Source organism: Podarcis muralis, chromosome 11 (genome assembly GCF_964188315.1).
Source record: "Podarcis muralis chromosome 11, rPodMur119.hap1.1, whole genome shotgun sequence".
NCBI lineage: Eukaryota > Metazoa > Chordata > Lepidosauria > Squamata > Lacertidae > Podarcis > Podarcis muralis.
The window spans coordinates 52397311-52421713 of record NC_135665.1 but is presented as its reverse complement, the minus strand read 5'-3'; the positions used below and the strand labels follow the sequence as shown (position 1 = coordinate 52421713).

General features: G+C 43.2%; 1 protein-coding gene and 1 long non-coding RNA gene across 6 annotated transcripts in view; one reads left to right on the top strand and one right to left on the bottom strand.

Moving 5' to 3' along the window:
• The window catches only part of ST8SIA3 (ST8 alpha-N-acetyl-neuraminide alpha-2,8-sialyltransferase 3), a 42299-nt gene extending 38888 nt beyond the window's left edge, over positions 1 to 3411 (top strand). For both annotated transcript variants that reach the window (XM_028748519.2, XM_077936460.1), the window contains one exon: positions 961 to 3411. In XM_028748519.2, coding sequence (XP_028604352.2) covers positions 961 to 1243 — 283 coding nt within the window. In that variant the 3' untranslated portion in view covers positions 1244 to 3411. The remainder of the gene's footprint in view (positions 1 to 960) is intronic.
• Positions 3412 to 18605: 15194 nt separating this feature from the next.
• Positions 18606 to 23200, bottom strand: LOC114606366 (uncharacterized). 4 transcript variants are annotated; one of them, XR_003708850.2, is made up of 4 exons: positions 22946 to 23200; positions 20521 to 20679; positions 19926 to 20063; positions 18606 to 19450 (listed from the first exon to the last, which is right to left on the bottom strand). It is a non-coding gene; the product is annotated as an uncharacterized LOC114606366 (long non-coding RNA). The 4 variants fall into 4 exon arrangements; XR_003708852.2 differs by lacking the exon at positions 22946 to 23200 and adding an exon at positions 21247 to 22934; XR_003708853.2 differs by lacking the exon at positions 22946 to 23200 and adding an exon at positions 20977 to 21237.
• Positions 23201 to 24403: the final 1203 nt, after the last annotated feature.

Sequence of the window (24403 nt, the reverse complement as noted above, 5' to 3'; positions counted from 1 at the left end):
TCTTATATTGTCGAGATCCATCAAGCTAAGTGGGAAACAGAGCAGTCGTGTGGCTTATATTCAAGCCATGAAGTCTGCATCTGGCCACGGTTTTAATATGGAACATATTAAAGTAGCCAGCACTGGGTAATGCGCTTTAAGTTGCTGTGCACATACCAGGGTTGCCCCAAAAGGTGAAGGAAGGCCCTTAAGCTTACAAGTAAAGGAATCTTTGAAAAGAAGCACAGAAGACAAGAGCTATCAGTACATGACGGCCTTGGTTGGCCAGGGTTTCCATTTAGTACTGGCACACACGTCATCTTTCTGTGAACTTCTTTTCAAACACTCTCTTACGTTTTGTGCAGTTCAGATGCAAATGTATGGGCAGAGTTTGAGCAGTCCTTGTGCTCTGAGACACATGGAGCTATAATAAAGATTTCCTTTGCCCCAGGTATCAGCTGAGTCTCTCCCCTTTGGAGGGGAGGGGATTTTGTTCATTTCAACTGCTCTTCCCCCTGTTTTTCTTGTGCCATAGATATCACGTTGCACCAAGTGCCTGTTAGGAACAAGAAGTACAGCAGCAGCTGACTCCTCGTCTCTGAAAAGATGAGAACAGTCAAGAACAGCTAGTCTTTTCGTCTTTTCAGAGATGAGATTCATCACTAGAGCACTCACAAAAGCAGGCATAGGCAAACTCGGCCCTCCAAATGTTTTGGGACTACAACTCCCATCATCCCTAGCTAACAGGGCCAGTGGTCGGAGTGATGGGAGTTGTAGTCCCAAAACATCTGGAGGGCCGAGTTTGCCTATGCCTGCACAAAAGCTTGCACATTGTTTTTCGATGTCGTGGTTGGCCTAGTAAAGGTGTTGCCCTAAAAGGGATTTCAAAATGACATTATTATGCATTTCCAGAACATTTCCTTTCAATATATATATATATATAATCCGTTTCCCATGTCATGTTTCCTTTTTATTTCGCAGGTATTGGAAAAACAAGCACTTGGCACCCAAACGGCTCAGTACAGGTATTCTCATGTACACGCTGGCATCTGCAATTTGTGACGAAATCCACCTATACGGGTTCTGGCCTTTTGGATTTAATCCGAACAACCGGGAAGACCTTCCGTACCATTACTATGATAAAAAAGGAACAAAGTTTACGACCAAGTGGCAAGAGTCCCACCAGCTCCCTGCCGAATTCCAGCAACTCTTTCGAATTCACGGCGAAGGTCTAGCAAAGCTGACTTTGTCCCAGTGTGCCTAAGGATTTAACACTTGAAGTGCCAAATGATTGTCGTTGTTTTTTAAGTAAAAAAAAAAAAAAAGTGCCCAAAATGAATTCACCGTTTTTTCCAAAACAGAATTCTAAGTGGAGAGAAAAAAAGAATTTATGGGCAGGGATTTCCTTTGATTCAGAGATGCTCTGAAAGCACCCTTTGATTGCCATCTTTTCAAGCATTGGAGGGTGTCTTTAGCATATTTAGCAATGCAGAAGGATTTATTCTATTTGTGCAGTAGGAAAGTCAAAGCTGTTTACAGCAGAAAGTTTTGCATTTCTGGTTATGCTGCCAAGATGGCTCTCTTTAAAGTATTTTCATAGTCACGTATTTTTCACATTCCGCAAAAATGTCTCAAAACGTTGAATGTTAAAACACCTGTGTTTGCTTATTAAGATTCTTGGCTTGTTTTCTTGGCTAACTTGCACAACTCCTCTTAGTAGCTGAAAAACAGCTCCTGAATGTTCTGACCAAATGACCATTTGCACCAGTATTAACTCCTTTAAGGTCAATGGGAATATATCACTGTAAGTGGGCATTGTATTATTCCAAAGATCTTTCGTTAGCATAACAAGCCCAATGGGGAGTGAAATATAATTTCCATGCAGGCATGCAGAGATGGGCCTTTGGATACCCAAGGGATGCATTTGACCCTTGTCACAGTCTTTTGTGGACTCCTATTTCCCTCCCACTCAAGCTTGTCCCAACCACTATGGCTAAGTAGAGCAGCTCTGGAGAGGGCCAGGCAGTCTCTGACTTGACCTGTGCCACTCCCAGCGTTAAACGAAACACTTCTCCCTTTTGCACAGTGTGCTTCTCAAGTGAGAGAGACTTAGCAAATGCCCTTTGTAAAGAAAGAGTATGCCACCAGAAGTCTCTGTGGCAATACAGAAACTTCTGTAGCTCCCAGTCATATCTCAAAGGGCATCTGTGAAAGCAAGAATTGCCACATCACGTCCTAGGCCAATTTATTCAACCAAGGGGGCTACCGAACCAACCAACCAAGGAGGGCGCAGCCTCTCCCCAGCCAAAGGGCACAGGCATGACTCCATAAGAGTTTGTTCATCAAAGAACTCAGTCTGGGACAGTCTGGCCCCTGAGGCTGAAGATATTGTCCGTAACTGCTCTACAGTTTTGAATAGATCACGAGCGCAATGCTAAAATGCTAGGCCGTGTTGAGACTAGTTAGAAAAGCAACAGACGATTTTGAGTCATTCGGTTTTTGCCATAGTTTCTGATGAGTTTGAAGTTCTTGGATCAAGGATGAGAAAGCTCTGTTGCTGTCAACATGGTGCCCTGCCATGTCCCGTCCTGGTCTTCACAGGGGGTACAGCGCAGTGGCGACACCTCACCTCATGCCCCAGAGTGTCCCCATCCCTGCTGTAAATTGAGAGGATTCATGAGAGCTCCAGACTGAGGTCTCCATCTCTCCTCGTCCAAGTATTTGTTCTGACATGACTAATGGAGGAATGCCATTGTTTTCACACCAGGGCTGGGAATGGGTTTTTTTGGATTTCCTGCTAGAAATCTACTTCACTTCTAAACGTCACTGTTGCTATAAGCCACTGCTTTCCGGGAGTTTAAACCCCAAGCTACATCATGGTGTGTGTGTGTGTGTGTGTGTGTGTGTGTGTGTGTGTGTGTGTGTTGTTGGGAGTTTGAGGGTCTTCCCTAACTATACATTTTTGGCATTGTCCCTTGGGGTCGAAGCAGTTACTTAACTTTCTGTTGTTTACAGTTGGTAGTTATGTCAAAACTGGCACCTAGAAAAGTTTCAACTCTGTTTGACTGCCTCTTTGCGAAGACATTACTCCCCGGATGTTGCAGTGCTGAAAATTCCTTAGCTAGACTCATTTATTAAACAGTTTTAAATTACCTTTTAAAAAACTGTCCCAGTTTAGTCAAGCAGCAAGGGTGTTTTGTTTGTTTTTAAAACAAACTTTAACACAAGCATTCATTAAAAGTACCGTCATAAAACAGGCACACGCACCCCCTCCTTTGTTCTCATGCAGGAGATAATTCCTCTTTTAAAAGAGACAACCATTACAACAGCAGCAAAAACGATGGTTTTGCTTCAAAGTTATTTTGCCCATTTTAAGATTTTTGCAGATTTAAAGCAATAGATTGATCAGAGTAGTCAACTGAAATATGTATGATTAATGGGTTTTTTTGGGGGGGGAATGGGATGGACCATCTTTCAAGTCCTTCCACTTTCCAAAATTTAAGTCTCAGAAACTATTAAACTTGCAACGTATACCATAATTCTGCAGAACTTGCTTTTTCAAAAGGAAATAAATAAATAGTGATTTCAGCTTCGCTGAGTGTGCCATGAGCTTTGCTAAAGACTTCAAAGGATCCGATCTTTAAGGTCCTCTACTGAAATAACAGCCCATTGACATTAATGGTCTATCACTGGAGCACCTTGGGGATCAAAGCTATTCAGCCTATATTTCAATATAATCTTGATTGTTTGTTTTAACCTCAAGCTTTGATATTATTGATGTATGGTTCAAAAGCTTCATTGGTGTTAGCTGAGCTGGTTCAGATGGCCATCTCCTGTCCTTAAACACATGCTTCTTCTCTTCCCCTCCACAAAAAATGTATAGGAACTGATTTGCACTTCCATTATTCCACCATGATATTCCACTGAAGAAGACCCTGCACTTAACATGTTTACCAGTGATATCATTGACATCAATAACCGTTTGCCATTGTGTGCTGTATTGGAGGCTGATAGTGGAAGAGCAGTGCGACAAAAAGTAGTAGCCTGATCCTATATTAGATATATGTGTACTTGGGGAGAGGCAGATAGGAGTTATTAAATGGGGGAGATGAAATGGAAGCCTCCTGACTTGCCATTTTTGCAGATGGGACCCTGAGGATAGTAAGCTCCTAAACAGAGCCTTGTGTTAGTTACCCTAGATTGCTAAGGTTTTTGTTTTGTTTTGTTGTGGTTTTTAAATACATGTTAATGTAAGATAACCTATAGTGGTCCAGGCATTTGGGGACTTCCAAGCTAAGTCCTAAATTAAGAGCTTGATCAGAAGCCAGCCTAGTTATTCTATTTGAATTATAATTGTCATCCTTGACGACAATTCAGGGAAGGCATTCAATGAACGTTTGAACAGCACTGATCTCTAATTATTGATATGTTGTTGCATTAATAGGGACATAGTAATAGGGCTTGTGTTATCCACAGACTAATGTGCTTTGTGAGTATCTCTCTCTCTCTCTCTTTTCTCAATTTCTAGTTGACGACGGTAAGAAATTGCACTGACCACTTATGTGCTCCTTATTGTATAGCTACTGTTGTTACCAAGTCACAAAGTTGGTCATCAATCCAGCTAAGATGAATTGCTGGGTGTAATGGCCTGCAGTCTTTGAACCTCTTTAACAGGAGCAATCCATTGACCGCAGTAGAAATCCACCCAAGAAAACATTGTGCAGGTTAATGCTTATGGCTCTGTTAAAAGAGAGGAGAGAAAGAGATCCAAGAAAGAAAACAAATTATTCAGACATTAGTAATTGGAATTCAGAAAGGTATTGACAACGAAAGGGTCATATCATAGTCATTGATTTTCATGCGGAATTCGCCATTGATATTTCATAACCTCATTGAATATTTCAGAGCCATAGATTCCATCAGGGAGTCCAACTTCAAAATCAACAGCTCAATATCATCCAAAGCAAATTACTTTTTTTTGACGTATCAATACTCTTGGTTTCAGGGCAGAAGTCTCTCCTTAAAGCAAAGTGTATGATTCACGACTATGTATTTCCTATATGCTGCTTTAATCCTGCTTTTGAAAACTGGTGTGATCCTACAGTTGTTGGCCAAAACTGTAAATAGCTTTTATTTTTCTGCTGGCATCAGTTGAAAGGACTTCCACTGTGTTTGTCCAAAGCAACCCCATTGCCGAGCCCAAGGGAGGCTGTTCAACAATCGTATAAATGCTTGAGTACCATCAGTCCTGGAATGGTATGTAACACTCATGCAACATAGATTTTTAAATGAGTTGTGAATTCTAGGGTGACACAACTCCTTGAGTAGCATGGCTTCTAGAGTAGTGACTAAGAGATTCAAGAGATAGATAGACGCAGCAGAAATGTAAATATAGGGCAGGACTTAAATAAGATGTCTATCAAAACAAACAAACTTTAATCCAATTATTCTAGGATCTCTTTTCACCACTGTACCAAGTGATCTGTTCTGGGCATGAGTGTACTGGTATGTGCACACAGCTTTCCCACCTGGAAGGTTACGCAATTCATTTTAGTGGAAGGAACCAGCTGAGCCATGTAGCTTGGCTCCCTTCATTGAAATTAATGGCGGGACACATTCCATGTGCACAAGAGGTCCATGTGTGCATCTTGGCAGACAGTAGACATTTAGACTGGGGTGCTTGACATCTTTGCTGTTCTTCACAGCATCGTGCATGAAGACCTACCTTGCATTCACTGAAATTAAATGAGAAACTTGCACTGCCTGTGGTGGAAGGAAGCTCACATCCAAACGTATGTGTTCAAGATGCATGCGTATTCCATTGTCCACGTCTGTAACATGCCTTCATTCTCACCTGTAGAAGACCCACAATGGCATCAAAGAGATATGCATGTGCAAACACTCTGAATGGCAGTCCCCAGTGCATGAGGACTGTACCCCATGCTGGTACACACTGCTGTTTACAACATGTGTTGTTAAGATCTTGATTTGATTAGGCATCGGTAGATAGGCCTTGGTCAAAATAATCAAAACTACCTGTGAGGATCTGATGACTGGGCTGGTGATTGAGGCACACAATATTTCCAGATCTATGTACTCTGGCTTACACGATCGTCCATTGTCAATTGGTCTATATAAAATATAGAACAGGCATGCAGAAGGGAGATTGAGATCTGGTAGTAGATCTCTGAGTGACTGGCAGTAGATCAACAAAGATTTCTGATTCCCTATTTTCGTGGACTTACGCGCAGGTGTGTACTTCTTAACATCCATCCATTTACAATGGGCCTGCACAACTTTTGATAGAGGGAGCCAAAGGCAGGCAGTTGTCCAAGCATGGTCTAAGCATAGGCGGTCCAAGGAAGATGGAGGGGGAAAACTTGCCTGGAGCTACACAGCCAGGGGGAGTGGGCTCCTGAGAGACCATGATATGGTGAGTATGTTGAGTGCAGGCCCAATCAGATACCAACAGGTCTTCTGCTCCCATTTCTTTCCTTTAAGCATCCAAAATCCCCAAAAAGCCAAGAATAGGAAATTTGAATGGAGGTTGCAAGCAGAGGACAGGATCCTGTAAATAAGTGTGAACTACTCTAAGGAGCTTGCTGTTCCTTGCTGAGTGGCATCATCTTTACACAGAAATCACATTTTTCAGAAATTCTGCCATGGTCATCAAAACCAACCATTTGTTCTTAAATAGCCATATTAGAAAGTCTTTATTTTTCAGGTAGCAAATGTACACTAGAGTCAGGATTTAATCTCAGGTGAAATGGTGTGGAAAGCTGCACAATGTTTCAAAACGTTTGGCATGGGGGAGGAAAAAACCTGGAGGTTGTCCTAGTGAAGTCAGTGGAGATTTCACTGGTGGGGGAACTAGTCAACAAGCAAGCGCCATTAAATGAATGAAGCGTTGTCCTGATACACAACTTAATTCATTTTTGATGGAGTAGTTGTTCCCAATAGCTTGTGTAGAACTCGGTTCAGCTCCAGGATAATAAGTATTAAAGATATATGAAACAGGGCCACACCTCTGAGATTGGAATGTGATCTGTACAATGTAATGTACATGTAAATATTTTGTCTGACTTGTTCATTGCCAGCTAGTTCATCCAGCCAAAATTAAGATGTTTCAACCTTACCGGTTTCAGTGGGAGCATCAGAAACCTCTGAAATCAAAGAGGCTGAAAGGTTGGATTCAGTTTGGTTGGATTGTACACCTTGGTGTGTGTGTATTTTCTTTTCTTTATTGTTTCCTTGTAGATGAATTCTGCATAGTTATTGTGATTGAAAATTATTGGGGGTGGGGTGCGGGAGATTTGCAACGATTCCTTTTGAATATTTCAACAACGTTATTGTCGGGTGTGGATGTGCCTGCCACATTGACTCATGTGCCAAAACATGATATTGAATGCATTGTTTTTAAATAAAATGTTTTATTGTGCACTGGAAACCCCCAGGCCTTCTCTATCTCTTTGTCCTCGCCTGACTTTGTAGGATCTGTTAGTTGTTCTGGATGCTCTGCAGATGTTCACATCAACATTGTTGTTGTTTTGTTTAGTCGTTTAGTCTTGACCGACTCTTCGTGACCCAATGGACCAGAGCACGGCAGGCACTCCTGTCTTCCACTGCCTCCCGCAGTTTGGTCAAACTCATGCTGGTAGCTTCGAGAACACTATCCAACCATCTCGTCCTCTGTCATCCCCTTCTCCTTGTGCCCTCCATCTTTCCCAACATCAACATAGCAAAGCAGAATACTCTAGCTCAACAGTGTATAAATGCAACAACCTAATCATGAGAACTTGCATATTTATGTAAAAGTTGCCCAAAAATTTAATGTTCCCTTCTTTCTTTCTTTCTTTCTTTCTTTCTTTCTTTCTTTCTTTCATTTATTTATTTATTTATTTATTTATTTATTTATTTTAAGTAAGTAATCTCCATTTTTATTACTTTGTGACCATGGTTTCAAATTTCCATTAAGTACCACCATAACAGTTCAATGTATGATACAGATATCAACCGAGAACCCATCAGGAAATTAAAAAAAAAAAAACAGAGAGAGAGAAGAGTTTTGGATTTGATATCCCGCTTTATCAGTACCCTAAGGAGTCTCAAAGCGGCTAACAATCTCCTTTCCCTGCCTCCTTCACAGCAAACACCCTGTGAGGTGAGTGGGGCTGAGAGACTTCAGAGAAGTGTGACTAGCCGCTGCATGTGGAGGAGCGGGGAATCAAACCCAGTTCACCAGATTACGAGTCCACCGCTCTTAACCACTACACCACTATGCCAAGACAGGAGACCACTAGGAGCTCTATGTTAAGTTGGCACCAGTGTGTCCACCAGAACCTTGTGTGGCACCCGTAAAAGGTCTCAGTAAATATCCCCTCAAAAATCCACAGTGGACAGGAGACGGAGCTTCCTACTTAGCTCCTGTTTGCTCCTGCTCAGCCTGTCCTGCTGTAAAACATTCACTTAAATATGCCCACATTTCACTGGATGCCAGGTCTGGACACGCTCCCTTCTGTTCTAGACAGAGGATGGATGCAAAGGGTATCTCTCTCTGAGTGACTTTGGTGTTGCCTAGCTTGGATGCCAGGGACGCGGGTGGCGCTGTGGGTAAAAGCCTCAGCACCTAGGGCTTGCCGATCGAAAGGTCGCGGTTCGAATCCCCGCGGCGGGGTGCGCTCCCGTTGCTCGGTCCCAGCGCCTGCCAACCTAGCAGTTCGAAAGCACCCTCGGGTGCAAGTAGATAAATAGGGACCGCTTACTAGCGGGAAGGTAAACAGCGTTTCCGTGTGCGGCTCTGGCTCGCCAGAGCAGCGATGTCACGCTGGCCACGTGACCCGGAAGTGTCTTTGGACAGCACTGGCCCCCGGCCTTTTGAGTGAGATGAGCGCACAACCCTAGAGTCTGGCAAGACTGGCCCGTACGGGCAGGGGTACCTTTACCTTTACCTTTTTACCTTGGATGCCTTTCCCCCTAATTTGGCAGAGAGGTGGCCCTGTTATATGAGTCTGCTTGTCCTGTTTTGTGCTCTTGTCTTTCAAATAATAATAATAATAATTCATTTATACCCCAGCCACTCTGGGTGGCTCCCACCAGAATATTAAAAACATGATAAAACATCAGACATTAAAAACTTACCCACTCTTCGCCACAAGTTCCTAGGACAGATTACAATAATAAAATCTTAAATTATAAAACAAACAGAGCAGGTTTTTTTAGGGGGAGAAAGGTGCCAAGACTCACCATGAAGTTGTTGCAGTAAGTGCCACATTTTTAACATTTTAGTACCCCCAGAAAAAAGCGCTGGTTGCAACCATAAAACAAGTGTGGGGGGAGGGGGTTACAAGTATAGAAACAATTCTGTCCAGTGCTATTTTTCTCGAAAAGAGGTGCTGGAACTCACCACGAACTTCTTCCTTGTTGTCTTAGAACAACTATGGCGCCCACCTGAGAGGGCTGGGGGGGGGGGAGCCCTGATTATGTCACACCCTTACAGCAGCCATTTTGTGCTATAACACAGACTCCCCCGCCGCAGCAGCCATCTTCTAGCAGGCAACCAGGGTAGTGTGCAGGCCCAAAAAAAGATCAGTGCCTCTGGGTTAGGTCCTGCTGGCTACAGAGTGCTCTCCCATGCCATACTATCTCATATCACAAAAGCACAATCAGTTATGGTATATCCTGAACATATCTGCACCACATAGCAAGCACTTTTATTTAAATAGTTCTACTCCAGCATTCCAAAATTGTGTAAGCAGGTTATATATATATAAACTGTATGACAGAGCTATTCCACCTGGCCTTTAATTTGAATTCAGCCTGATCCTTTATTTCCCTTCTCCTCCCCTTTTATGAAGATCACCCGCTCTGAGACCCCACAGCTAATTCTCCCCTGGCCTCCTCGCTGGCCCAAGTAGGACTAATTCAGCCAACTAGCCCTGGTGACTATCTAATGCTTATTAGATGGATTTCGCCCCAAATTGATTTCTGAACTTTGAATTTTATTGTTATTCGTTTTTTAATACTGTATTTTATGCTGCTTCTACCATTAAGTGTTTGAAATTTGTTGTTAGCAGCCCTGAGCCCGGTTTTCTGAACTGGGAAGGGCGGGGTATAAATTAAAAATTATTATTATTATTATTATTATTATTATTATTATTAACCCTCAAATATTCCACAATCCAATTTCCAAGAGGCCAGTCCAAAATCAATGAATCTGTAAGCAAGCGGCTTCACACATTTTCACCCCATCTTCTGCAGGTGCTTCCTCATAGGCTGGGTAGATAACTCATGTTGCCTGGAACAGAGCCACTTCCAAAAAGAAAAGAGGTGTCAAAGACAGGTGGTGAGGGAGATTGTCCCTCACAGGAGGATAAAAAGGAGACTATGAGGAAGGTGTGGATGGAAGGCCAACCCAAGAGCTTCCAGCTCTGAAGCATTCTTCCATAACCCAGTTTTTCTACCCAAAGACAGAAGCGTTCCTATGTGGAACTGGCCTGCCTACATATTGACTTGACTCTACTAAAGAAAAGCTCTGTGAATATGCTGATTACACAGTTTTACCTGCACTTTGCCTTGTTTTATCGTGATTCGCTTTCCCACGAGAATAGCGAGCGGGCTAGCAAATCCCTACACCCCAAACTACCCACAGTTCTTTAGGGGAAACCACATCTGGAGACAGACAGTCAAGTCATGTATCCACATCAATGTCCAGAGGAGAAATGACCACTGGGAGGAGCGCAGAGAGAAGAAACATCATGGTGCATCTCTAACAGCGAAACCGGATGCCTTCATCTGCCCCATTTGCAATAACTAAAACGTATCTCCCCCATATAAGTCCCCACGGCCACAGCAGGCACTGTAATTCTCCTACGCTACAACTTTACTCCTGATGGCACACTCTTCCATTATCTCTCGAGACAGACAGATGCCAGCAAGGACGACTAGAACCACAGTCGCAAGACCTACATGCATCTCCCATCTTGGAGGTGCCTAACCATTTGAACTATTTGAAAAGCAATTGTAATAAACAGATTACACTAGTAGGATTGCAAGAAGTTTTGTAAGGAGGACTATGCGAAATATTGCAAAGAAGATTATGAAGAGAATTGTTAGTTAAGGATAATTAAAAGTAATAAGGAAATTATGAAATGTAGATTAAGTGATAATGACTGAAAAAATCTTCAGAAGTAGTTGATGGAAGTCCAAAACACTGTATAAGATAAGAAACTATGTTATATGATTGTTGGGAATGATATGTAAAAAATCATAAATATATATATTTAAAAAATGAAATAAAAGCTATCAGTTGTTATTCTGTTTTATTTATGCACCTGCGGATCAGAAAAACTTCAGGAAGCTTTTTCTAGTCATGGAAGACAAACTAAACAAGATTGCTGTTGTTGTTGTTTAGTCGTTTAGTCGTGGCCGACTCTTCATGACCCCATGGACCAGAGCACACCAGGCACTCCTGTCTTCCACTGCCTCCCGCAGTTGGTCAAAACTCTCCACTATGACCTGTCCATCTTGGGTGCCCTGCTCAGCATAGTTCATAGCTTCTCTGAGTTATTCAAGCACCTTTGCCACGGCAAGCCAGTGATCCATAAAGGGGAAAACAAGATTACAATTACTTATTTTTCTCTTTACCCCACCCCGTTCCTAAATTCCTTTGCACAGCCCTATTTATTACTTCATAAATATAAGACGGAGGACACCTGGCTTATTAGTAGTACACGGGAAAAGCTTAACATGAGTCAACGGTGTGATGCAACAGCAAAAGAAAGCTAACGCTATTCTGGGCTGCACTAGCAGAAGTATAGTGTCCAGATCAAGGGAAGGAATGGTTCCTCACCATCCTGGGGAAAAGTGGGGTGCCACAGGGTTCTGTCCTAGGCCAGTTGTTGTTCAACGTCTTTATAAATGACTTGGATGAAAGAATTAATGGGATGCTCATCAAATTTGCAGATGACACCAAACTGGGAGGGCTAGCTAATGCCACAGAAGACAGAATCAGAATTCAAAATGACCTTAAGAGATTGGAGAACTGGGCACAAGCTAACAAAATGAATTTCAATAGGGACAAATGTAAGGTTCTTCACTTAGGCAGGAAGAGCCAGATGCACAAATGTAGGATGGGGGGCACCTGGCTTACTAGCAGTACATGTGAAAAGGATCTAGGAGTCTTGGTGGACCATAAGCTTAACATGAGTCAAAAGTGTGGTGCAGCAAAAGAAAGCTAATGCTATTCGAGGCTGCATCAACAGAAGTATAGTGTCCAGATCAGGGGAAGTAATAGTACCACTCTATTCTGCCTTGGTCAGACCACACCTGGAATACTGTGTCCAATTCTGGGCACCACAATATAAGAAGGATGTTGACAAGCTGGAACATGTGCACAGGAGGGCAACCAAGGTTATCAAGAGTCTAGAAACTAATAGCTGGGTATGTTTAGCCTGGAAAAGAGGAGACTGAGAGGAAATATGACAGCTATCTTCAAATATCTTAAGGGCTGTCACATGGAAGATGGAGCAAGCTTGTTTTCTCCCGCTCTGGAGGGTAGGACTCGAGGCAATGGCTCCAAGTTACAAGAAAGGAGATTCCGACTAAAGATCAGGAAGAACTTTCTGACAGTAAGAACTGCTTGACAGAGGGAGGAACTACCTCAGAAGATGGTGGACTCTCCTTTCTTTGAGTTTTTTTTAAGCAGAGGTTAGATGACCGTCTGTCATGGATGTGTTAGTGAACATTCCTGTGCTGCAAGGAGTTGGACTAGATGACCCAAAAACACAAGGCTCAAGGTTTTGCCAGCCCTTCAACCAGTTCTGATTACTGCAGTCTTCTCTTACACAGAGAATCCTTTCCAGGTGCTTTTTCAGAGCATGTCCCAACAACATTTTAGCCTTTTCAAAGTGGTCCCATATTGGAACAATATATGGCGGGCTTCCTCAGCCCTCCAGATGTTTTGAGACTACAGTTCCCATCATCCCTGACCATTGGTCCTGCTAACTAGGGATCATGGGAGTTGTAGGCCAAAAACAACTGGGGGGCCGAGGTTGAGGAAGCCTGATATATGGTCTGTAGAGGGGGAAATCTTTTCTGCCAATGATTTAGGGCATCATCTTGGACCAGTCACGAAACATAGATCCTATTCTGTAAAAATTTCAAGTAGTAACCTACTTTGCAAGACCGTTGTGAAGATGAAACACACACACAAACTTTGTACATATTAAAACTGCTAGCTTTTTTTGTGTGCCTCTGATGGTTTCAGTCACAGTTTTATATTTCTGTATATCTTGAAAGTCAACACTACTTGTTCTCTCTTAATTCTTATGACTGTACTCTCCACTTACCTGTTTGTAGCTCATCACAAATATCCATATAACCAGCTATAATATTTCCCCTTGTGAATGTGATATCCCATGCCAGCCTTGGTTTTCTTTGGTTTGGTTTTTATGTGTTAGTCTCATGGTGTTCTATATTGTCACCGGGTTTATATGGTTAAGTTCAATAATAATAATAATAATAATAATAATAATAACAACAACAACTCCCCCAAAGCAAAAGTGCTAGAATTGCTGAGTTTGGCCATAATTGTGTGAATTTTAAATGAGTTGTATTTGGCTACAAAGAAGAGGTCGTTCATGAGGACTGTGATATGAAGAAAAACACTAAAGCTATATGGAAGAAATGAATGGAGATGCAGCATTGTAAAATAGCAGAGATCGTGATCAAGGAGAGATCATCCCATGTAGATGAAGAAGAGTTTGGATTTGATATCCCGCTTTATCACTACCTGAAGGAGTCTCAAAGCGGCTAACATTCTCCTTTCCCTTCCTCCCCCACAACAAACACTCTGTGAGGTGAGTGGGGCTGAGAGACTTCAAAGAGGTGTGACTAGCCCAAGGTCACCCAGCAGCTGCATGTGGAGGAGCGGGGAATCGAACCCGGTTCACCAGATTACGAGTCTACTGCTCTTAACCACTACACCACACTGGCTCTCATTCAGATCATTCAGTCCCCCCCCCCTTTTTTTTTGTATAGTTGTTTGGTATAATACAATGCACACCTTCCAAAACTGTGAGGTGAGGGGACATATGTGGGGCGGATTTTGCGCTGTGTGCCACTGAGCGATTTTTGGCAATCCCCACTTAAAAAAGCTCAATAGTCTTATACATGGGGGCATCTTATACACAGAAAAGTACAATATATTTACTCTAGGGTTGGTGTGATTTTAATGAACAGCGTGCATTAACACAGACAAATGGGCACATTTGCACAGAGACATAGGGCACCCACACAATTCACAGCAGATTTCAATTACTGCCCCATCGATATGGAGAATTACGGTACCAACTGATAGCAGACAATGTGAAGACTGAAGAAGTTTCGTGTATCACATGCCCAGTATGCATACTCCCAGTATGCATCACATGCCCAGTATGCATACTCATTTAGTCGGGGGTCCAAACAGTGACCAGACCATATAGACATGCGCCAATTTTTGTTGCTAACTTGTGCACATTCTTCAGCATCACATGGAAACTCTGCATTTTATCATTAGGTATTATATTTATGAGCCACTGTGCAACAGAGTCCTCTGAGCAAATCACAAATAATATATCGGTTTAGCACAATTATAGAAAGCAATCAAACAAGCACTGAAAGCCAATGGCCAAGGCAGCTTCGCGACCAGGAAGTGTGCAAAATTCTCCATTTGTGCTGTCAGTTTGTGTGCGTTCTCTGTTCCTTCGATAGAATGCACACCACTATTAGTGTCCTTTGCTGTTTTACCATTGATCGCAATGCGTGCGTGAATGTGCATGTGTCCGGGAGAATCCCTGCCTTAGCTCTCCCTGAATTAGATCATACCGCTTCCTTTATTTCGACCCACTGGTCTTCGAAACGAAAAGGCCTATGCTAATAGAAAGGACCTCGCTTGGCCAGGCCTGAAGGTGCTGACCTTTGCTTGCCTGTGCCCTGGGAGGCAAAGGGTGGGGTGAAATCAGGCTGTCTATGGATAAAGGCAGCTCATTAGATCATCACCTCTGAGATGCTGCATTGAGAGTGCAGCAGGCTGTATCGAGGACTTCTTAATGCCAGCCTCCTTAAGGCAGAAGCCATTTGTATCCCATGACAGTGGGGCAATCTCATATGAAAGGTCAGCCTCAAGTAGTGTTACCAAGTGACCAGGAAGTCAGGGGAGGGGGGGGCGGCATCCTGAGCCCTTAACTGCAGAAATAAGCAGGTGAATGTTTTTTTTCCCAGCAGAAAGAAATAGACACGTTCCCTTGTTAATACTTGCCTGTTGAAGTTGTAAGTACCATGGGCTGCAGGAAAACTGGCAATTCTCAAACTGTCATCTGTGCAGCACAAGTCCAATTCTGCTGGGAAGATTTTTGAACAGTGAAGAATATCTGTATTTGGTCTTGTGGTCGGTTGATTTTCTGATTCTGGCAGTTTTAATGAGAGACAGCCTGCTAACAGGCTAGCAAAACTCTGGCCTAGGAACCATGGTTTTCATAATATGTCACTGGTTTTGATGAAATGCACCAAAAAAAGTATGGGATTTCTCTTTTGGAATTATAGGAACAAAATACAAAAACTAACAGACAGGATACTTTTGGAGAAGGAAGCCAGGCGGATTCTGAGGTTGACATCGTGGCTCTTATAGGCTTTAATAAGACTCTGGGGTGATTACCATAACTTTGAGATACAGCTTTTTGGAATTCGGAGTAGTTGGGGTGGTATATTTGGCCCTAGTTGCTTGGTTTAGTATAACATAACAATACAACACATTTAAATGTTGAATCATTATTTCACCAAGCAAGTAATCAGCCTTACATTCATTTTCAATCTAGTATAATAAGTATTAGAATACTTTTTCTTGATCACTGTGTATTTCGCTTTCTGAAAAAGATCAATGTAGGGTGTTAGTTGCTCATGTGCTCCTTTTAAAATTAATTATGGTTTTAGATACTTTACATTGTATCTAAAGACTTATATCATAGGACACTATTCAGCTCTGAAGTTTAATATAGATTCTTAAAACAGATTTTGGATTTCCCTGTCAAAGAACCAGCGGGGTCTGAAATGTGCTAAATTAGCATGTTTTGTCTACCTGCTGGTTTTTGTTCCTGCTTCCAACTGGTTTTGATGATGATGATGATGATGATGATGATGATGATGATGATGGAAAAACAAGTTTATTAAATGCTAAACCAGGACTCACAGCACTTCTCAAGGAATACACACACAAACCACTTGAGGACCCCTGCTTTGGTTTGAAGGAACAGGGGCTGGGCAGGGAGCAGGAGATAGCATGTATGGGCACAGCCTTTTTCAAATATCTCACACTGGCATGCCACAGAAAATGCCCATGTGCAGACACATAGGTTTTGGGTGATTTCTTCTACTGTAAGAAAACTGTAAGATATGAAATGGTTATAGCTTTCTCCTCAAACAGCTCCTGGAAATCTTGTGGAATCGATCAGGAAATAACCCTTGCAGGACACCTTGTTCCAGGACTTCAACTGGGTGAATGGACAGAATGGGAGGGAAGTAACCTGACCAGACTGCTGCGATCAGTTCAATAAACCAATAGAGGAAAATCTGGATTCACACAAGCCAGCACTAGATAGATGGCAACAGCATTCCACATTTACATAGCAAGCATTGAGTGTTGTAATCATTTCACATATATTATCTTGGCTAAACTTATGGCAGTCCCATAAAGTGGGCCAATATTGTTGCCTACGTACAGGTAACTCGCGACTTACCCACATTTAACTTGCGTGCATTCAGCTTTACATCCTTGGCAATCAAAAATTAAAAAGGGGTCAGAAGAGGGGTGGGCGTCAGGGGAAAATGACTTCAGCAAACCCACCCACCATAGCCCCAAATGCTTTTTGACACTGTGTGTTAATGGCTTTACGCACTAACCCAGCGTAAGTTGAGCGTTGCCAGTATTGCAAGTGAGGACTGAGGGACAGTGATTTGTCCAGAGCCCTCCTCTTTAAATTCCTGACATGGGAAATAAATAAATTTAAAAAATTGTAAAGTTGGCATGGGCAAAATTTAACCCAAGAACTTCCTGGCCGTTGTGCTCTAGATAAACTGATTGTTTGGGAGTAACATAGATTTTAATTGAGGGCCATGCTGTATCTCAACAACAACAGCTGCGTCTAGTCCACAACTGGATCTTAGTTTGGTTGGGATATTTCATTCCAGTGGACAGCTCCACTTCTCTTTGGAACGTGTTATGAACAGTGTGGTTCCACGGAGAGCAAGTTGCTGCAAAGCCATTGCTATCTGCAGCCTTGAGAAGACCAAATATAAACCTGCAGTCCAGAAAGTTTTATGTTATCTCTCTGTAACTCAACATTTATATGTACCTATCCAACTGAAGTGTTTGGTTATATTATCTACCGGGGCAGAAAAAAGACAAAGATAAAAGTTCAAACCATGTAGAAACATTTAGGCAGTCCTTCTGCTCCACTGAAACCAAGGGGGAGTTTTGCTGATGACTCCAGCAGCAAAAGGATTTCAGCACTGCAACACTCCCACCTGTTTATACTCCGAAGCAGGCAAGGCTCAGTGCAACGGGACTCTGAACCCCTACCTGAGTGCAGAAAGGAGGCCTAATGCTGTTTGCTCAGAAGTAAATTCTACTGAGTTCAGCTTGGCTTAGTCCAGGGAAAGTATGCAGAGGAGGACTACATCTTAAATTATGGGAGCAGGGATCGTGAAAGGATCGTGTTTTCCAGAGTGTGTTTATTGCACTGACCTAAACTGCCTGCTAGATTCTTCCTCCTCCAGTTGAAAAGCTAAAACAGCCAAGAACCTTAAATAAACAGATTTATTGTGGCATTCGCTTTCCTGGACTGCGGTTCCTCCTCCTTTCTCAGTTTCTCCCGAAGCCGCTTGTCAGAATCATAGAATCATAGAGTTGGAATAGACCACAAGGGCCATCGAGTCCAACCCCCTGCCAAGCAGGAAACACCATCAGAGCACTCCTGACATATGGTTGTCAAGCCTCTGCTTAAAGACCTCCAAAGAAGGAGACTCCACCACACTCCTTGGCAGAGAATCCCAAGGATGAAGAATCTTCCGCAGGGAGGGTCTCCTTTTCCGTGGCTGCTTCAGGGGGCGGGGGCTCCGCGGGAAGAGAGAAAGAGGTGGGAACTGGGGTCCCAAATTTGCCCTCGGGTCTCCTTCGCCCATTGCTTGCAGCCGAGATGAAACCCTTTCCTTGGGAAATGCCAATTGTGTACTGTTAGGAGGGGGTCCCTTATTTGGCATGGGAGCTCTCCCTCCTCCTGGCCGATTCCGGGTATTCCTGAAGAGTTTTAAACTATACATTTGCCTACAAAAATAGCATCTTCCGAACGGATAGAAAGGGCGCCACAAAAATCACAATTCTGAATGGGTTGTTTCTTTTTTGACACCTCCCCTCCTTTTTTCCTTTCAGCTTCCCATCTCCATGACTCTTCTTTTCTAACATTTCTGACACTCTTAGTAGACAGCTAGAACTCTCTTAAAACCAGAAATTTCCAGGAAAAGTTGGGACAGCCATAAATATATTTATATGGCTAGCCTTTTGTGTAATTAATAAATGTCAAAGAAATGAGAGGTAGATATACACATTTTAATCTATGTGTAAACATAAAGCATGCATGAATTATATTTCTTATTATTCATATTACACCCTCCTCAACGCAGGCTGGCAGATTTAATATATACCTCATGAAGTCCACTACAAACCGATCTTTTACAAACCTCTTTCAGTATGAGTATAGCGTGGATTTCTCCTACTCTGAGCTGTAGGAGTTATATATATATATTTAAGTCAGCTAATGGAAAACGAAGAATTTGACTCTGCTAAGTCACCACATCAAAAATAAGAAGTTTTCCTCTCTTTTCCATATCGCCGACCACGCCGAGGTCCAAATCCAGGCGGAATTGCCGAGTAGGTTTTCATTGTGCGTTGGATTTAGATGGATCTCTGAGCCGATTTGAACTGAATTCCGCTCGAGTGCTTTCCGGATCGAGCTGCAAGAAAGCTCACGAGCCGGTTTACAAGGCTTTGATTTGCTCGATTAATTGGAAGTTTACTGCTTTCAACAAAAGTTACTACCGAGGAGTTGAGGGAAGTGCTTTCGGGATCTTGGGCAGGTGTTTGCGTGGAGCGCGAAGCCGTGAAGAAATTTTTTGGAAGTCAGGGAAACTCTTCAAGCAAACACCCGAGAGTTAAATATATATATATATACAAATTTCCTTTGTTCCCATACTGGCTTAGAAAGATATTTCCAAAAATATAGTTTTTCGGGCACCTTCCACCGAAAGGAGCTGAAACCTAGTAAATTTTTCATGCTACTCTTAAAGTTTCCAAAGAGCTCAAATCGAAGCAGGCTTTCCTATAGCTCAGAACAGTCGCTGCCTGTAGATTTATCGTTTCCAACAAGTCGGAAACTTTCCCCTAAAGTGAAAAAGAAAGAAAGAAAATTATTTATAGCTCAAACTTTTCAGGTTTAAAATTCGTATGTCCTCCTCCTCCTCTCCCTCTCCTTCCCTTAAACTTCAGAAAGAGAGACGTCGGCTGCATTTCTCTTTTGGATTTCTCACAAGTAAACGTGAAATGTCCTCGACCAGCGAGCGAGTCCACCCCAAAGTGGCGATAAATTAAAAAATCGCGGCCCGAGTTTCTCCCCCGAAGCCAGCTTCCGCTTTCGGAGAGTTAAATTTGTCCCTTTGACAATCAACAGCAACTTTTGCCTTCCTTTTGAAAGCGCAACAAAAAGATTTCACGCCCAACTTGAGCGGAACAAAGAGACCTCGCGCCGCTTTGCTTCGGGACCCCCCCGCCGCGACGCCCGCCTCCTCCTCCCGTGTTAAACGGAGGGTGAGTCGCTTGTTAGGGGGGATGAGAGGAGAAGACTCAATTTTATACATACTTTCTTATTTGAGGGAAGGGTGTCCCTGAGTTGGAATCACGAGAGGACTGCGGGTTTGAAAGGAAAATTCGGGATCTCTCCATAAAGGACGTTAAACGCTTTCAGTCTCATTGGATTTTTTTATTTAATTTTTTTTTACTAAAATGTGAAAGAAAGAAAGAAAGAAAGAAAGAAAGAAAGAAAGAAAGAAAGAAAGAAAGAAAGAGTATAAAAATAAGCCACGTAGATAAATAAAGCATAATTAAATAATCCATATGCAGAAAGTATATAGGAAAAAAATGTAGACAGAGGTATGTATATGAATATATAAAAGGGGGTATAAATCTACACATATAAAGTCTAGTTGTACAGTCTCACAAATAAAGCATGCATAAGATAACATTGGGTATGTTTAAGAAAGGTACTGCGTAAGATGTAAGAATGGGAAGGTTCTATAGCTGGGTTAAAGTGGCCTTTGAATTTAAATAACTAAAACGCATTGTATTGCATTGTATTGTACTGTATTGTATTGTATTGCTACCACCAACTTGCGTGTGCTCTTGGGGAGTCTGGTGTATGAATGCATACATGCAGGTCAGCACAGGGGTACACACACCTCGCGTACACAAGCCTCATACGGTGGGGTCAGTCAGCATCCCCGTTAAACCAAATTCTTTGGCGTTCAGCCGGATGGAGTCCTCTTGGAAATACAAACAGCACCGGAATCGAATCAAGAGGGCGATGGAAGCAGCAGCCTGCTGAACTCCTGGGGTGTCTTCAGTTTAATGGGAGGGACAGGGGCAAAATGTCACCTCTCTTTCACCATACACCCCCTCCCATTTCCCCCTTTGAGGCTTTCAATTGGGAAGTTTTCCTCTGTTCGTAAAGGGAGGCTGCTCCCCCCAACACAAGTGCTCTTGCGCCCAAAAGCGGCAATCGTATTAGCCACCAGTACTGTAAATCGCATTTTTCCCTTTCCAAAGGTCTACGGGGTTGACGCCAGACTTAAGGTCATACTTCGAATTAGACTCGTGGGTTTTAATGGGACTTAAGTAAGCCATGCCTAACTTACTTTATGTGCGATTAAGTCTGGATCCAGCCCTAGAGCTTTCCTCTGCTTTCAAAGAAACCTGTGGCCTTTTCTTTCTTTCTTTCTTTTTTCTTCTTCCACGCTCAAAACCCAAAATAGTATAATTGAGCTATCTTGATGCAAGGATTTGGACGGCTGCGCGCTCTCCCCTCTTTCTTTTTCCCTTCTTTATTTCTTTTCTGTCGAATTTGAAACTCTCCCTGATGTCCTCCTCGGTGGGTTAGAATAGAAACAGGATTAACTTTCTCTGACCTTAAAAGAAGGTGACGTTTCCATCTAGCGATTCCCAGCAGCAAGAAACAGATTCCTGGAGGAGGGGGGGGGCGGGTTGGTGGGGTTGTTTGGAGGGGTTGAAAAGGGTGGAGAGGGTGAATTGAAAAGAGGGCAGCTTTAACAAAACAAAAGATGGCCACAGGGTTGCCAGAGATAAGATTGTCCCGCCAAACAAGGAGAGAGAGAACTCCTTTCGAAGTTACTGATTAAAAACTGGGAGGTGGGAAATAAGGGGGTGTTGGACGGAGAGAAAGGAGACCCTCACACACATACGAAAAAATAAGCCCTTTAAACCTCGAAGTGAAAAACGTGGTAAATTCAACAGTGGTAGCTATGTTAGTCTGTGGCTATCATTATATCATCATTATCATTATTATTATTATTATTATTATTATACACTGGTCAACTGTACGGACATTTTCCTGGACTGGAGCCTCAGCTCCCTTACAGGAAAAGCTGGTGGTGACTGACACCACAGTAATGTGTTAGCCTTGCAGGTGTCACAGGACTCTTGGGTTGAGTTTCATCTCGCGAAATGTGCGATCTTTCCTGGCCAATTGACTTGACTCGCCAGCCTGTAAGTCAAGGAACTTCGAAGCTTTTGGGGGAGGTGGCTCTGTCCTCCCTTTTCTCTTGCGCCCATCTCGGTTCTTTGCACCCCCTCTTCTTCCCCGCATCCAGTTCTTCCTCCCCTCAGCCCCAAGCTTTTTGGAGTGGAGAGAGAGGGGGGGGAGATGGAGAGAGGAGGGCACCGTACCCCAAATCCCGACAGGTGGCTAGTCTTAAGACTCACCAGTTTCAAGGCCACCATTGCCTTGCTCATACCTTGAGGCCAGATTTGCAGACCACCTCATTTTGCACCAAGAAAAAAAAGCTCCACCCAAAAAAGTGCTTCGGGCTACCAATCCTGCCTCTCTCTCTCTCCAACCCCAACTGCATTCGCCTTCAGTAGGAGCAGGATCCCTCCCTTGTCCAATCGCTTTCTTCCTTTCCTTTCTCCTTTTTTCCTCTGGCATTTACAGCCGCATAAATCTTGCAATTCGCACCCAACTCTTTCTTCCCCCATCTCCCCCCGCCTTTATCCAACCAAGAAAGCTATGAAACTCTCAAACTCCACTTCGGACACATTGCAAAACTTCTCCCCCTTGCCAGAAGAAGCGAGGCTCTTCCTCACTTCCTTACCTAGATCATCTCCTAACGTTGACCCCTGGGGTGATGGGCGGAAGTAATAGGATTTTAAAATTCATTCCCTTTGAATTGGCACCCAAGTTCTCAGCGCCTCTTTGGGGTCTTTCTAAAAGGGCGAGCTCATTTCCACCCGCCAAACCCTTCTCCCCTTCGCGTTCACCGACCGGACATTTCCCTGAGGTCCCTGCTTTAAATACAACCACAGAGAAAGCGAGTCCACCTCCTCTTCCAGATGTTAAACGCAGCGCCAGTATCTGCGGCATCTCCCTAGGCCTTCCTGCAAACTCCTTCCTGCTATTAATTCGCCAGTATTATTATTATTATTATTATTCATGTTCCGCGAAGTCAAATCAGAAGCTCGCCAAACGCAGGAAAGCCTGGTCTACGGCATTTCGGTCCTTTGTCGCCCCGCCAGCCCCCACCTCCCCAAAACAAAATGTGAAGAAAAGGAGAGAGAGAGAGAGATTGAGAGAGAGAGCGCATGACTTACCCCTGAATGGAGGTTGGAGTTGGGGCAAAGGGGAACCTGAAGGAAGGATCAGAGCACTGTTTGGGAGCGGTACAGGGCAGGCAGATGCGCTTCCTAAGCAAAACTGATGGCCAGCAACGCTATAGATTAGCATGGGGTCACCAGCACACACGGATTTGATCAATACCCCCGCACTCACGTGCCAGATGGTTTTGGAAGAGGAGAAAGAAAAGGAAGAGAAGGAGGGGAGGGGGACAGGGAAAAAAAACCTTCCAAACTAAAAAAAAGAGAGAGACTTCAGGTCCACCCAACGCCTGCCCCCCTAGTATCCCACAGACCTGTGGAAGGGTTTTAAAAATAAATATAAAGACATTTCACCGACAAAAAAATATCACTGACACGTTATTCTTTGCTTCTTCACCTCCTAGAAAAAAAATTACTGCCCCTGCCCCCCCCCCATTAAATGTTGAGATTTCACCCTCTCCCCCACCCCCTCTGTAGCAAATACAAACTCGCTTAAAATATCTATTGCGTGCGTGTATCTATTGGGCGGCGTGTTTAAACACGTGTACCCGAGGATTTAGTTTGTTTCAGAGAAGACCAAGGGGTTAAAAAAATAGGTCCGATGGACCTTCACAGAGAATCATCTAGCACACCGTGTACGATTAGGTTGTTCCCAAAAGGAATGAAGGTTTTGCACACGAGGACACAGCCATTCGTGCTGCACACGTGCACACGTGTGTGTGAGAAAGAAAGCGGGGGGTGGGGTTCAGCCTGAGATCTTTCCACAAACCTCGCTCAGGACGCGAGCAAAAATACTGCTAGATGCCTGAATGTCTATCAGATAAAAACATATACAATGTATGTCAACACATTTATCGAATAGCATTAAATTTGTGTGTGTGTGTGTGTGTGTGTTTAAACATTTCATTGTTTTCAATGGGGAGGGGGGATGATGAATTGGTGGTTAAATCTCCCTCACTGGAATGAATGGGACTTGAGTGCTCAAATTTGACTTCAATCTGCCCACGATTGCTCCTCGAATATTGCACGCTGGTGTCATGATGACATAGATTTTTTGAGAGAGAGAAAGAGAGAAAGGTTAAGTATATTTGGAGAACACACACACACCTTTTAATATAAAGGACTGAAGAGGAGAAAGGTTAAATTCTGGCACAAGCATGCAGGATTCCTCTTACAATTATAGAAAGACGCTGAGAATATTTGATATCAAAACAGTATTTGATATCCTTCCCCACGCTTGCTATTGGATGCGTAAAAACAGCTGTCTGCAAACCCATGTCTCCTATCATTGGGGTGCGGGCAATTTTTCTCAAATATTAATGGGGGGGGCAATTCCTGAGTCACTCTTATTTACTGCTTTTTTTGGGGGGGGGAGAAAGAAATTAGAATAGCACGGTAAAAAGCAAAACACTTATGCAGATCCAAGAGCACGTTTCCTTTTTTTAAACGAATATT